Here is a 16,519-nt window from a genome sequence, read left to right on the forward strand (position 1 = left end):
CTCAGAAGTCATAGCCAATGTCAGTGCTCTCTGGCTGACAAAATGTGAAGATGATTGCAAATTGGGAGCTGTCCTTGAATCTCACACTGACACAAATGTGCTCCAGGAGGGGCTGACACAGGCAAACAAATGGTGTCAAGACCATGGACTAAAAGTAATTGCCAAGAAATGCATAACAGCATCCTCTGGGAAGTCATCCATCCCTGGTAACTATCATCTTGACAATAAACCCCTTAGAGATGACCCAGTATTTATGTACTTAGGGCCACACATAGATAGTAATCTATCCTTTGACCATTGTGTGTCTACAGGGGTGAGGAAATCAGTCTATGTTGCGCAACGTATAAACAAAGGTATGGCATCTAAGTCTAAAGAAGTCATTGTTCCACTGTATTCGGCATTCATCAGATGTATCATTGAGTATAGTGCCCCCTTTGGTATGTACCTAGTCAGGTATAACCAACAATTGGAATGTCCACAGAGTTTTCTCACTAAAAGAATACACACTGTAAATAAAATGTCCTATGCAGCTCGCCTGATGGGCCTATCCCTGTATTCTTTCTCCTACAGGCTGCTGAGGGGAGATTTATTCCTGGCATATTGGGCGTTGTCAAACCCCTCTCTAATGGACCTCCTGCATATCCACAAATCAAACAGCACCAGAGTTACCCATTCTAAAGATATAAACCTTGCCTGTGATATAAATAGGACCTGATGAAGAGATAGGTATGTATCCCGGAGACTACCGCTTCTATGGAACAGGCTGCTCATCCATGTGAAGCAAAGTTTCTCCCTGGCCCAATCCAAGTCCAGTTTGGACAATTGGATGGGAAACTGGAAATTTATCCCTGGTTTGGCATCTATGTCTCTAATGGATGCAGGTAACCTGTAAATGATTAATCTCCCAGGCCATTGCTTCCACTTATCAAGGGTATCAGAACTTGTCAGAGATTTGAGATGCATGGCTAGGCTTAAAAGGCCCTTGTGGTCATTAGCCTAGAGATTTGGAATGCATGGCTAGGCTTAAAAGGCCCTTGTGGTAATTAGCCTAGTTAACGCCTATGAATCTATGAGCCTCACTTACAATGAAAGCAGCCATACCCATATACACTTCTGCAACATCCTCCACCAACATATCTCAACAACTAAAGCATTACTCAAATATCTGCCCATGATTATTTTACTATCCTTTCCCCTATAACCCCAACAGCAAAATAAAAACCACAATACTACTAATCCCCTTCTTCCTACACTAAAAACCATACCATAAAATCAAATGCAACCTACTGCAAACATATCTAATACTGAAAATAATACAAAGTGGTGATATACACCCAAAACCTGGACCAAATATATAACCTAATTCCAAGTCCTTAAACCTATTTACTCTAAACCTAAGAAGCTTTATGCAATAAGTAACTTCCCTGCATGCTTGGATAATACAATACAACCAATATTTTTTTTTTATTTTTTATTTATTTATTTATTTTATTTTACATTTGTTGACTGGGCTAGTCTAGCTGGATATATGTCCATTTTCAGTAGAGGCCTGGGGAGAAAAGCTCCAGTTGATAAAATAAAGTAGTAATAACATAAATTAAGTGACAGTAACATATACAATCAAGATTATACTAACAAGGTTATACATAACAAAGAATCAAATATATAAAGTTGAGATAAAGCTATATCCAGTGAAATATGCAGAATGATATGCAAAGAAGGTACATAAATCATACTTGATGCATCGAGAGGAAATTAAAGTCAATATGTCTATTTGTTTCAGTTCCTGCTTTAATTGTTAGTAGGCAGCATATAACTACTAAATAAAGTAGAATTTAAAAGATGATACAAGCATAAAGGAGAAAGGATTAGTCAGGGTTACTGCAAGGGCATAACCAGTGTGATTTAAGGTGACCTTTGAGTTTTTTGTTTGAAGAGCAGCAAGGAAGGAAGTGAAGTAAGATCCTCGGGTAGTAGGTCCCAGCTTTTACCAGCTGTGTTAGAGAACAGTGAGTCCCCTGCCAGGTTGTTGGACTTACTTATGCTGACTAGTATTTTATTAGAAGATCGGATTGAATTAAAATTTTTATAGGGGATTATGAGATTTGAAAGTATAGGGCTTGTTGTCTGGGTGATTTAGGATCTTGTGGGCTATGGTAAGTTGTGAAAGTTGTAGCAGGTTTTGTAGTTCAAGACAGCCTAGCTTCTTTAGATTCAGACAATGATGGGTTCGGAATGGATTACCAGTGGCAAAACTGGTGATGTGATTATACGAGTTGGCCAATTTGAGAAGATTATTTTTAGTCAGGTTGGTATATATGGGGGAAACCTTAACAGAAAACTGGCTTCACTCTGGAATAAAAGATACTGAAATTATACCCCCTAACTACACCATCTTTAGACTAGACAAACTAAAACAGAAGGGTGGAGGGATAACACTCCTGTATCTATCCAGACTCAATATAACTCCTTACCTACATAAACCACCCAAATCCCTTAATGCCAAAGTACTAATAAATATCCTAAATCTTAGCAACTTTAAAATAATCTGTCTCATAACAGTCTATATTCCTACAGGAAACAATGCACCATTCCTAGAAAACATACTATCATGGACAACTGAAAACATCAAACTAGAAACCGTAATCTTAGGAGATATGAATGTTAACTGGCAAGCTATCACTGCAAACTCTCCAAACACAAATATAAACCTCTACAACTTTAAACAAATAATCACTGAATCTACAAGTTACAACAAAGACTTCACTAACCACTCAACCCCTGATTGGATCCTTGTATTCCACTCAACCAATTTCTCCTCCTCAGGTACACTACCAATTTCACTAAGTGACCATCTTTCAAACTTTGCCATCAGAGCAACCACCTACGTCTCAAAAGAACATACCATAAAAACAGTTAGAAATACCACTAGACTCAATCAAGAAACACTCAACAACCTACTATCTGGAATAAACTGGTCACCACAAAATTACTACCACTAAATTATGCTGTTCAATACTTCAATACTATTTTCTTAAAAGTAACTGATAGTCTGGCCACCATACAAACAAAGAGAGTAAAGAAAACAAAAAAAAAAAAAACAATGGTTAACAGAAAACTGCATTGACCTCATGAAACAGAGACATAGCATGGAACAATTGGAAATATAAAGAACCCATTAGATCTGTATGGTGTGGTGGGTAAATACTGTGGTCTGTATGTGAGAGGGGCCTGGGTTCAAAACTTGATAGAGGTGCTCATTTTACACAGCTGATTTGGTGTAGTGATGTGTTACTCTGACTCTAGTGCACAGAGTCCTAGGTCAAGATTTGGCAGTGATGACTTTTTACACAGTAGATTTGGTGTAGTGGTATGTTGCTCTGACTCTAGTGTACAGGTTCCTGGGTTTGAGACTTGGTAGTGATATATTTCCCACAGCTCATTTGGCATAGTGGTACATTGCTCTAACAAAATCTCCAATCTTGTAAAGCATTATGCTTTAGACTAACCAAAATAGTCAACAAATGTCAACAATCCATACTACTCCAATCTCCAGCTTCAACACAAATACAAACCCCAAAACATTTGGCACTCTAAAACTACCCTTCTCGACCAAGTCTCAAACAAAGACCATTCCTTCTCACCTTGTGCCCCAAGCACAAATTCCTGAAAAGTTTTGCAAACATTTCATAAAATCCATAGAAGACCTAATCATCTCTACAAACTCAGATAACTCATAACTAAACCTTCATACCAACAACAATTCCTTAACACCCCCCCCACAAAAGATCAATCCCATGACCATACCATCAACCAACAAAATGGCTTCAACAATACTTTCACTTTCAATCCCATACCCACCTGTCAAATAAATAAATACTACACAAGCTCAAATCCTGCTCCACATCAGCAGACAATCTCCCACCACAATACCTAAAACTCACCACTGACTCAATTGCATATCTAGTCAACATCCTAATAAACAGGTCACTCTCTAAAGCCACAGTCCCTACAATATGGAAACTATCTCACATAACACCTATTCATAAAGGAGGATAATTCATGGAAATCTCTAATTTCCCCCCAATATCAATACTATCCCCTCTATCCAAATCATGGAAAGATGTATTCATCAACAAATCATGAAATATTTACTCCAAAACAACCTCATCTCTCAAACTCAGCATGACTCTAGGCCAAATCACAGCACATACACAGCACTGCTATCCTTTACAAACACCATTAACAAAGCCAGAGACAAAGGTCAACAAAGGATGTCTTTATGATCCACAGCCAGCTCCAGCAATAAAAGAGTAACTCCAAGGAGTAGGAAATTATACCCCAGACCCAGTACTTTTGTGGGTCACAGGGAAGCTGGGCCAGTAGTATTATGTTAACGAAACCAAAAAAAGATAGAATAATAACCTGGCTAAATTCAAAGACCACTGCCAGCTTGATGACAACACTGTTTATGCAGAATCTTTTGCCACAAAACTCTATGCACATGTAAACAGCCAGCTGCACAGATGCAACTGCCCCCATCTGATGTGAATAAAATGCCAAATTTAAAAATAAACCAGTATGATAGAAACAAAATATAAACAGAATCTGTAGGAAAAGAAAAAAAAAAACTCCTTGTGTGGGAAAATAAATTTAACTCTCAAAATACAAAATAAATGTTATTCCTAAATGTGACAGGGAATTATGATATGAGGTAAAACTACTCACTCAGTTGAAGGATGACCACAAAGCTTTCTCTAACTATGCTAACTCAGAAATGAAGCCCGGCACAGCATAGAGGTAATAGTAAATGACATCACATATTCAGTCCAAGAGGACATAGAGGGACTACTAGCAGAAAAAGTTAGCTTAACCTTTTCACCCTCTCCCCTATTTTATTTCCAGATCATATAGCCTCTTCTACTTCCACTACCCAAATCTCTTTTTGGGATGATATAGGTTCATAGGTTCATAGGTTCATAGGTTTATACTAGGCTATCTGCCCTAAGGCATTTATAAGCCTAGCCCAAATTTTTGTGGCTTACGCCACCCCTTATATGAAAAAATACTGTGCCCATTAGTTTGTTGTGCCTCTGTCCAGCAGTGACACAGATATGATTCCCGGGGTAAACCTACGATCTCCCATCCACAGGTCTAGATTTCTCTTGAACAGAGTCAGCGAGGTGCTCTGCCTCACATGGACCGGGATTTTATTCCACAGCATAGGGAGTCTCTGAGTGATAAATCTATCCCTCCAGCACATCCTATTTATATCCGTGCTAAGGTTTAAGTCGCTTGCTCTAGTGGTTTTGGTGGATTTGGATTTTTTGAGGTGGAGCATGTCCATTAATTCGGGTTGGACATGGCCTTGTATGTCAGGCACATGTCACCTCTGAGCAGACGGTATGCGACTGAATAGAGCTGGAGTTTCTTCAATCTGGCAGCATATGACATATTTTGGAGTCCCTTTATCCTTTTGGTGAGGAACTTTTGGGGTCTCTCCAATTGCTGCAGATGTCGGGTGAGATACATCTCGAATGGGGCATTGTACTTGATCATTGGTCTGATAAGTGAAGAGTACAGGGGAACAATGACCTCACTAGATCTGGATGTGAATTCCTTCATGATCAGGTGGGCAATGTAGAAGGTCTTTCTAACCACTTTAGCAATGTGAGTGTCAAAAGAAAGGCCACTGTCAACCTAGGTCCCCAGGTCCCTGATAACCTCTTCTGTGCTTAGTGGATTGCCACCTATATGGTAGCTTGGGGTTACCTTGTTTTTCCCGAAGGGTATGACTATACATTTTTTGGCGTTTAACTTCAGGCCATGGCTCTGGCACCAGCTATCTGTTTCTGTGAGTCCCTTCTGAAGGATATCCGTGTCCGATACACTTTCCACTATGGCGCCCAGTTTGCAGTCGTTTGCAAACTTTGTCAGCCAAAGTCCTCCCATGTTGGCCTGTACATCTGAGAAGTAGATGCCAAACAATAGAGGGCCAAGGACCGAGCCCTGTGGGACACCACTTGTGACCGGCTTGCAGTCTGACACAGCGCCAGCAACTCTAACCCTGTGGGTTCTGTCCTTAAGCCAGTTTGCAACCCATCTTGTGACATATGGGTTTACATTTAAGCTGGTAAGTTTTTCTACAATACCCGAGTGGGGTATTGTGTCGAAAGCCTTTGCAAGGTCAAGGTAGGCTGTATGGACTGCCTTTCCCTCATCAATGGCCTTGGTGACTGTTTCAAGAAGTCGACCAAGTTCAAAAGGCATGATCTTCCCTTGACAAAGCCAAACTGGGTCGGGTCCAATGTCTGCAAGTCCCCTATATCTTTGTTTATGAGCTCCATTATGATCCTCTCCATAGCTTTGCAGACTAGACTTGTTAAGCTTATGGGGCGGTAATTACCAGGGTCCGTAGAGGCGCCAAATTTGTGGAGTGGGACCACAGTTGCCGTACGCCACTCCTTGGGCACGTATCCTGTGGTAAGGCTGAGATTAAACAGCTGCCGTATGTGCAGGTTTAATTCCTCATTTAGCTCGTGTAGCACACAGCTGGGGACACCATCCGGTCCCATTGATGCTGTGTTTTTAGCTTTAGAGAGAGCAGCTTTCACCTGCGCATTTGAGATGTCTGGGAGGCTAGACTCGGCTGGGATAGTTATCTCTCCTTTAGGGGGGGGGGGTGAAGTTTGCACTGAACCTGTCTGCCAGTATGTTGGCAATGTCTGTGGGTTCAGTGATTTTTGTATCATTTTGGACTAATTCTGAGCATATCTGGGAGTTTCCACCCAGGTTCCTAACATAGCTGAAAAAGGCCTTATGATTGTCCTTTGAATCCATGGCAATTTTCTCTCAAAATTGGCCTTAGTTGATTTTATGAGTGCTCGTATTTTTTACTAATAATGATCAGGGGTGACTTCCCTTTTATGGATTTTGTTCTATCATGTAATAGCTTTCTCCTCTTATTGTAAAGTTTGTTAATGGCTGGGGTCCACCAGACTGGACGTTTGCCCTTTGTGGAAAGAGTCTTGGTTTTATTTGGGATTGCCTGATCCATGCAGTCCTGGAGGTGTTCATAGAAGGCATTTGTAAGGGCTTCCAGCTTGGGTTGTGGTTTCCTCTGGCTCAGGGGCCTTGAAGGATACCACACCAGTCTTGAGTAGTGTGAAGTTTGCTTTAGAGAAGTTCTTCACTATGGTCTTTTTGTTTGGGGTGGGGGTGGGATGTGGATTTCCAGTGAGATTAGTTTATGATCAGATCTCACCAATGAGGGATATACTTCCGGTGTGGAGCATTTTGTCCCCATGTTTGTGTCAATGAGATCTAGTATATTTTCTCCTCTCGTGGGAACAGTGACTAGCTGTTCCATGGCATTTAATTTATGAACTCCAGGAACCGTTGGGCTAGAAAGTTAGGGCTTGAGTAATGTTCCCAGTCTATATTAGGGTAGTTGAAGTCACCCAATATGATGGTGTTTAGAGATACATTTATACCCTCCAGTGTCTTCAGGAAGGCTGTGTGGGGTTCCTGAGTTTGAGAGGGTGGCCTGTAGCATGCTACAATTTGTAGAGCAGTTTTGCCTATGGTTAGTTGCACCTGGATGGTTTCCGAGCTTAGATGCGTTGCCACCAACCTGGAGGTGTGGGTATCCTTTATGAATATGGATACACCCCTCCTTTTGTGGTGTGGTCCGGGTTTTGGGGCGGAGCATGATATGAGGTAAAACCTAATAGTGCCGGGGTGCTCTCAGGAGCCTTGAACCAGGTTTCAGTTACAGCACAGACATCGATGTTCTCCATACTGAGAAGGGCCTCGAGTGCGTGCATTTTGAGATTTAGACTTCTGGCATTGAGCAGCATTACCCTCAGTTTCTTCCCATTTTTGTTTTCTAGGGTGGTAGGTTTAGAATTTGAGCCTTGCCTAAAAAAGGCACTATGGGGTGGCAAGAGCCTTAGCCAATATCCGGAATCCCAGGGGTGACAGGTGCAAGCCGTCCCTTACTTGAAGCGTGGCTTGTCAAGCAAATTCATCCCAGGCAGACAGACACTGGATCCCCTTTGAATGACAGCAGACATTAAGCCAATTGTTAAAGCTGATCATCTTGTCTCTATATTGTGGCATCATTCTTGGTGAAGGAAGGATACTGCTCAGGGTTAGGGTCATACCTGCCTGGGCTACATAATCAGAGAGCTCCTCTATGTCGCTTTTCATGTATTCCAGGGAGGTATGTCTCAGGTCGTTCACACCAGCATGGACAATGACTGTGTCATATCTGTACTTGCCGTGGAGTGACCCGAGTGCTTGTGTTATGTGGCGGATTCTAGCGCCCGATAGGCAGCTTACTGTGACCCTCTCCTTGTTCAGCCTGGTGAGTGGGACATCAGTGTGTCTGACTATGGAGTCACCTATGACAAGTATGTTTGGTGTTGTATTTGGCCTTAAGGGCTGTGACTGCTTTGCACACTGCTTTTGTGGTTTATGTGTTGCTTGTGGAGTGTCTTGAGGTAGCAGTTGTTTGGGTGTCTGCTTTGGAGGCCTCTATGTTTTTTCTTGGCAACATTCATTAAGGTGAAACCTAGCTTGTTTATGTCAGAAGAATAGAAAATCTGCTGCTTTAAACTTTTTAAGTTATATGACTGGTGCAGTAGCTGTTAACCGAGTATCTGATATTAAATGTTGAAGTTACATGATTGGTGCGGTAGCTGCTAAATGAGTATCTGATATTAAATGTTTAAGTTACATGATGGGTGCAGTAACTACAAAATGAGTATCTGATATTAAATGTTTAAGGTACATGATTGGTGCAGTAGCTTTTAAATGAGTTTCTGACATTAAATGGTTTAGCTACATGACTGGTGCAGTAGCTGGTTAATGAGTATCTGATATTAAATGTTTAAGTTACATGACTGGTACAGTAGCTTTTAAATGTGTATCTGATATTAAATGTTTGTTACCTGAATGGTGCAGTAGCTGTTAAATGTGTATCTGATATTAAATGTATAAGTTATATGATGGGTACAGTAGCTGTTAAATGAGTATCTGATATTATTTATTTATTTTATTATTTATTTTGCATTTGTTAACTGGGTTGGTCCAGCTGGGTAAGAATTTATCCTTTTTCAGTGGAGACCCGAGGGGAAAAGCCCCAAACAGACATACAAATACGTATGAATAGAGACAAATTAACAATATTACAGAGCAAAACAATCTTATGGATACAATGGATAAGAAAAACATAATGTACTCAATGGAATAGTACATAGCAATATATACAAAAAGTGTAGTAATAGGTTGTAACAGTAGAAACAACAGTAATAAATCCTGCAGGTAAGCCGGAAGGAAGTTAAGTTTGTAGGTAATATAATGAAAAGAAACAAGGTATAATTAGATTAGTGGCTAGAAGAAGAATTGTGTAAGTGCAGGGGCTTCAGATTTGAGGGAAAGTAGAGTGGGAGCAAAAAGTAGAGCGGGGTGACTGCACAAGGGACCATAGGTCAGTAGAGGGAATGGTGCAAAAGAAGATAGCAGTAGAGGAGGGATGTAGTGAACTAGAGGGAGGGTACAGAAAGAAGAGCAGTTGGATAAAGTAAGTTATAGAAAGAGGGATAAAGGTCTTATAGATCAGACTTCGTGGTGAAGTGGGTATATGGAGAGGGAGGTATCAGGTACATATAAGGTTGTTATGGAGGTACACTATCAGGTCATGTTTGAAGTTAGGAAGGGAGGTATGACTTCTAATATGGAGTGGAAGATTGTTCCACGTAAGGGAGATGGAGTGTTTATAGAGTATTTTACCTATGTTCTTGTTGGGTTTATAGACTTGTAGTAAGAGTTTATCAGAGCAGCGCAGGGATCGGGGAGGGGTGTACCATGATATCAGGTTGGACAGAGATGGAGAGTCAGAGTTTGAATTAAGAATTCTGAAAGCTTGGATCAGCTGACATTTGGTCAGAAGGTGTGGGAATTCGAGCCAATGTAGTTTTATGAGAGCGGAGCAGTGATGGGATTTACAGGGGCTGCTGGTGACAAATCTAGCAATTTTGTTATAAGTTTGGTCTAGTTTTGCCGGCAGATTATTTTGTAGATTGGAAATTAGAGGGGAGCCATAGAGGAGGGTGGGGAGGCGATAGGATTGGGCTAGCAGTAGTTTTGAGTTGGGAGTTATGAATTTGCTGTTTCTGTATAGCATGCCTAGTTTTTGGTGTGTTTTCTTTATAGAATGAAGTATGTGGAGGTCTAGTTTGAGCTGGTTGTCTATGATGACAACTAGGAGTTTAGTGTATAAGTCTGGTGTTATGATGGTGCCATAGTTAAATAACTGATGCAGTAGCTGCTAAATGAGTATCTGATATTAAATGTTTAAGTTACATGATGGGTGCAGTAACTGCTAAATGAGTATCTGATATTAAATATTTAAGTTACTAGACTGGTGCAGTAGCTGCTAAACGAGTATCTGATATTAACTGTTTAAGTTACATGACTGGTTCAGTAACTGCTAAATGAGTATCTGATATTAAATGTTTAAGTTACATGACTGGTGCAGTAACTGCTAAATGAGTATCTGATATTAACTGTTTAAGTTGCATGACTGGTGCAGTAACTGCTAAATGAATATCTTATATTAAATGTTTAAGTTACATGACTGATGAAGTAGCAGTAAAATGAATATCTGATATTAAATGATGAGTGCACTAGTTGTTAAATGAGTATCTGATATTAAATGTTTAAGTTATACGACTGGTGCAGTAGCTGCTGAAGGAGTATCTGATATTAAATGTTTAAGTTACATGACTGGTGCAGTAGCTGCTAAATGATTATCTGATATTAACTGTTTAAGTTACATGACTGGTGCAGAAGCTGCTAAATGAATATCTTATATTAAATGTTTAAGTTACATGACTGATAATGTAGCAGTAAAATGAATATCTGATATTAAATGATGAGTGCACTAGTTGTTAAATGAGTATCTGATATTAAATGTTTAAGTTATACGACTGGTGCAGTAGCTGCTAAAGGAGTATCTGATATTAAATGTTTAAGTTACATGACTGGTGCAGTAGCTGCTAAATGAGTATCTGATATTAAATGTTTAAGTTACATGACGGGTGCAGTAGCTTCTATATGGATATCTGATATTAACTGATTAAGTTACATGACTGGTGCAGAAGCTACTAAATGAATATCTTATATTAAATGTTTAAGTTACATGACTGATGAAGTAGCTGTAAAATAAATATCTTATATTAAATGTTTAAGTTACATGACTGATGAAGTAGCTGTAAAATGAATATCTGATATTAAATGATGAGTGCACTAGTTGTTAAATGAGTATCTGATAATAACTGTTTAAGTTAGATGACTTGTGTAGTAGCTGTTAAATGAGTAGCTGATATTAACTGTTTAAGTAACATGACTGGTGCAGTAGCTGCTAAATGATTATCTTATAATAAATTTTTAAGTTACATGATGGGTTCACTACCTGTTAAATGACTCTGCTATTAAATATTTAAGTTACATGTATGGTGCAGTAGCTGCTAAATGAGCATATGATATTAAATGTTTAAGTTACATAACAGGTGTAGTAGCTGCTAAATCAGTATCTGATATTAAATGTTTATGTTACATGATGGGTGTAGTAGCTGCTAAATAACCATTTGATGTTAAATGTCTAAGTTACATGACTGGTGCAGTAGCTGCTAAATGAGTATCTGATATTAACTGTTTAAGTTACATGACTGGTGCAGAAGCTGCTAAATGAATATCTTATATTAAATGTTTAAGTTACACGACTGATGAAGTAGCAGTAAAATGAATAACTGATAATAAATGTTTAAGTTACATGACTGATGAAGTAGCTGTAAAATGAATATCTGATATTAAATGATGAGTGCACTAGTTGTTAAATGAGTATCTGATATTAAATGTTTAAGTTATACGACTGGTGCAGTAGCTGCTGAAGGAGTATATGATATTAAATGTTTAAGTTACATGACGGGTGCAGTAGCTTCTATATAAATATCTGATATTAACTGATTAAGTTACATGACTGGTGCAGAAGCTGCTAAATGAATATCTTATATTACATGTTTAAGTTACATGACTGATGAAGTAGCTGTAAAATGAATATCTTATATTAAATGTTTAAGTTACATGACTGATGAAGTAGCTGTAAAATGAATATCTGATATTAAATGGTGAGTGCACTAGTTGTTAAATGAGTATCTGATAATAACTGTTTAAGTTAGATGACTTGTGTAGTAGCTGTTAAATGAGTAGCTGATATTAACTTTTTAAGTAACATGACTGGTGCAGTAGCTGCTAAATGAATATCTTATATTAAATGTTTTAAGTTACATGACTGATGAAGTAGCTGTAAAATGAATATCTTATATTAAATGTTTAAGTTACATGACTGATGAAGTAGCTGTAAAATGAATATCTGATATTAAATGATGAGTGCACTAGTTGTTAAATGAGTATCTGATAATAACTGTTTAAGTTAGATGACTTGTGTAATAGCTGTTAAATGAGTAGCTGATATTAACTGTTTAAGTAACATGACTGGGGCAGTAGCTGCTAAATGATTATCTTATAATAAATTTTTAAGTTACATGATGGGTGCACTACCTGTTAAATGACTCTGCTATTAAATATTTAAGTTACATGTATGGTGCAGTAGCTACTAAATGAGCATCTGATATTAAATGTTTAAGTTACATAACAGGTGTAGTAGCTGCTAAATCAGTATCTGATATTAAATGTGTATGTTACATAACTGTTGTAGTAGCTGCTTCAGGAATATCTGATATTACAATTTTAATTTACATGACGGATGCAGTAGCTGTTAAATGAGTATCTGATATTAAATGTTTATGTTACATGATGGGTGTAGTAGCTGCTAAATAACCATTTGATGTTAAACGTCTAAGTTACATGACTGGTGCAGTAGCTGCTAAATGAATATGTCATATTAAATGTTTATGTTACGTGACTGGTGCAGTAGCTGCTGAAGAAGTTTCTGATATTAAGTGTTTAAGTTACATGACGGGTGCAGTAGCTGCTAAATGAGTATCTGATATTAAATGCTTAAGTTAAATGATGGGTGTAGTAGCTGTAAAATGAATGATATTAAATGTTTAAATTACATGACTGGTGCACTAGCTGTTAAATGAGAAGTTACACGACTGGTGCAGTAGCTGCTGACGGAGTATCTGTTATTAAATGTTTAAGTTACATGATCGGTGCAGTAGCTGCTAAAGGAGTATTTGATAATAAATGTTTAGGTTACATGACTGGTGCAGTAGCTGTTAAATTAGTGTCTGATACTACATGTTTAATTTGCATGACTTGTGCTGCAGCTGATAAATAAGTATCTGAATATGCTTATATTATATGAATGGTGCAGTAGCTGCTAAATGGTCATCTGATATTAAACATTTAAGTTACATGACGGGTGGAGTAGCTGCTAAATGAATAGCTGATATTAACTGTTGAAATGATATTACTGGTGCAGTAGCTGCTAAATGACTATCTGATATTACCTGTTTAATTTACATTTACATGACTGTTGCAGTAGCTGCTAAATGAGCAGCAGATATTAAACTTTTAAGTTACATGTCAGGTGCAGTAGCTGCTAAATGAATATCTGATATTAAATGTTTTAAGTTACAAGACGGGTGCAGTAGCTTTAAAATGAATATCTGATATTAAATGGTTAAGTTATATGATGAGTGTACTAGTTGTTAGATGAGTATATGATATTAACTGTTTAAGTTACATGACTGGTGCAGTAGCTGCTAAAGGAGTATCTGATGTTAAATGTTTAAGTTACATGAAGGGTGCAGTAGCTGTTAAATGAGTATCTGATATTAAATATTTAAATTACATTACTGGTGCAGAATCTGCTGAAGTAGTATCTGATATTAAATGTTTAAGTTACATGACTGGTGCAGTAGCTGCTAAATGAGTATCTAATATTAAATGTTTAAGTTACATGACGGGTGCAGTAGCTCCTATATGATATCTGATATTAACTGTTTAAGTTACATGACTGGTGCAGAAGCTGCTAAATGAATATCTTATATTAAATGTTTAAGTTACATGACTGATGAAGTAGCTGTAAAATGAATATCTGATATTAAATGATGAGTGCACTAGTTGTTAAATGAGTATCTGATAATAACTGTTTAAGTTAGATGACTTGTGTAGTAGCTGTTAAATGAGTAGCTGATATTAACTGTTTAAGTAACATGACTGGTGTAGTAGCTGCTAAATGATTATCTTATAATAAATTTTTAAGTTACATGATGGGTGCACTAGCTGTTTAATGACTCTGATATTAAATGTTTAAGTTACATGACTGGTGCAGTAGCTGCTAATGGATCATCTGATATTAACTGTTTAAGTTACATGACGGGTGCTGTAACTGCTAAATGAGCATCTGATATTAAATGTTTAAGTTACATGACTGGTGCAGTAGCTGCTAAATCAGTATCTGATATTAAATGTTTATGTTACATGACTGGTGTAGTAGCTGCTTCAGGAGTATCTGATATTAAAATTTTAATTTACATGACGGATGCAGTAGCTGCTAAATAACCATCTGATGCTAGACGTCTAACTTACGTGCCTGCTGCTGTAGCTGCTAAATTAGTATCTGATATTAAACATTTAAATTACATGATGGGTGTAGTAGCTGCTAAATAAGCATCTGATGCTAAACATCTAAGTTAGATGACGGGTGCAGTAGCTGCTAAATGAGTATCTGATATTACCTGTTTAATTTACATTTACATGACTGTTGCAGTAGCTGCTAAATGAGCAGCAAATATTAAACTTTTAAGTTACGTCAGGTGCAGTAGCTGTAAAATGAATATCTGATATTAAATGGTTAAGTTATATGATGAGTGTACTAGTTGTTAGATGAGTATATGATATTAACTGTTTAAGTTACATGACTGGAGCAGCTAATGTTAAATGGGTATCTGATATTAAATGTTTAAGTTATATGATGGGTGCAGTAGCTGCTGAAGGAGTATCTGATACTAAATATTTAAATTACATTACCAGTGCAGTATCTGCTGAAGTAGTATCTGATATTAAATGTTCAAGTTACATGACTGGTGCAGTAGCTGCTAAATGAGTATCTGATATTAAATTTTTAAGTTATATTATTGATGCAATAGCTGTGAGATGAGTATCTGATATGGACTGGTGCAGTAGCTGCTAAAGGAGTACCTAATATTAAATGTTTAAGTTAGATGACTAGTGCAGTAACTGCTGAAGAAATGTCTGATATTAAATGTTTAAGTTACATGGCTGGTGCAGTAGCTGCTGAAGGAGTATCTGATAATAATTGTTTACGTTACATGACTGGTGTAGAAGCTGCTTCAGTAGTATCTGATAATAAATTTTAAGTTACATGACTGGTGCAGTAGCTGCTGACGGAGTATCTGATATTAAATGTTTAAGTTACATGACTGGTGTAGTAGCTGCTAAATGAGTATCTGATATTAAATGTTTAAGTTATACGACTGGTGCAGTAGCTGCTGAAGGAGTATCTGATATTAAATGTTTAAGTTACATGACTGGTGCAGTAGCTGCTAATAGAGTATATGATATGATAAGAAGGCAGGATGATAACTCTTAAGCCTTTGCACTTCCCTGTTGAGAGGATGTGAGAGAAACATATAGGCAGTGTCTTCTGTTAACTACAAACCATACTGAGACAACCATAAATGAGTCTTGATTATGAGGTAGGAGACTGTCTTGCTATATTTTAGTGTCATTGTAAATTCCTTAGGTCTGTTACACCTTTGCACTTTAGGTGTTCATAAGCCACTTCCTTTTTTCATCCTTGACTTTAGCGAATGAACGAAGTTTTGTTGCACACATTTATTATTTTTTTCCTGCTTGATACCGACAATGTCACTATCTTTTCTCTGATAACAGTCTTCCATTTTTAGAAAGTGGAATTTGCTGAAGACAGATATATCTATTAGATTAGTATAGTAATCAAACAGCTTTTAAAAACAAGAGGAACATAAAATCATTACTGGAAATGCAGGTGGCTGGGGGATTCGGCCCACCCACTACATGGAAATGTGGACACCGCAGTCAATGTCCCTTTATTTGTTTATCATCAGGTGACACTTGGCTGTCCAGGTTGACTACTGTTTTCTATGGGGGCAAGTTTAACTGTGAGTCTGAATGGGTTGTTTATCTTTCTCTGTGCGACTCTAGCACAGCTTTCTATATCAGTAAGACTGTCAAGTCCCTTAATAAAAGAATTTACCAGCATGATTACAGCATCAGGAGGAATGACAACAGAAGTGCCCTGGCTAGACACTCTGAGCTGTGGGCTGGTTTTAGACAGTTTTCATTTTTGGTATTAGAGCAAGTCAAGATTAAAGTTTTTCCTGGTGACTGGCAGTATTTTGTTACTGCAGAGGGAAATGTTTTGGCAGTTACACTTTGATGCCTGCAGTTTTCTAGGTTTGAATGACACTATATCTATTTC

At 37.9% G+C, this 16,519-nt stretch overlaps 1 protein-coding gene across 1 annotated transcript in view; it reads left to right on the top strand.

Moving 5' to 3' along the window:
* Positions 1–16,519, top strand: part of LOC122808184 (scavenger receptor cysteine-rich type 1 protein M130-like) — a 272,255-nt gene that overhangs the window by 186,250 nt on the left and 69,486 nt on the right. Inside the window, exon 4 of the mRNA XM_044079152.1 lies at positions 1,937–2,009. Coding sequence (XP_043935087.1) covers positions 1,937–2,009 — 73 coding nt within the window. The remainder of the gene's footprint in view (positions 1–1,936; positions 2,010–16,519) is intronic.

Source organism: Protopterus annectens, chromosome 8.part0 (assembly GCF_019279795.1).
Source record: "Protopterus annectens isolate FY-2018-M chromosome 8.part0, PAN1.0, whole genome shotgun sequence".
Classification (NCBI taxonomy): domain Eukaryota; kingdom Metazoa; phylum Chordata; order Ceratodontiformes; family Protopteridae; genus Protopterus; species Protopterus annectens.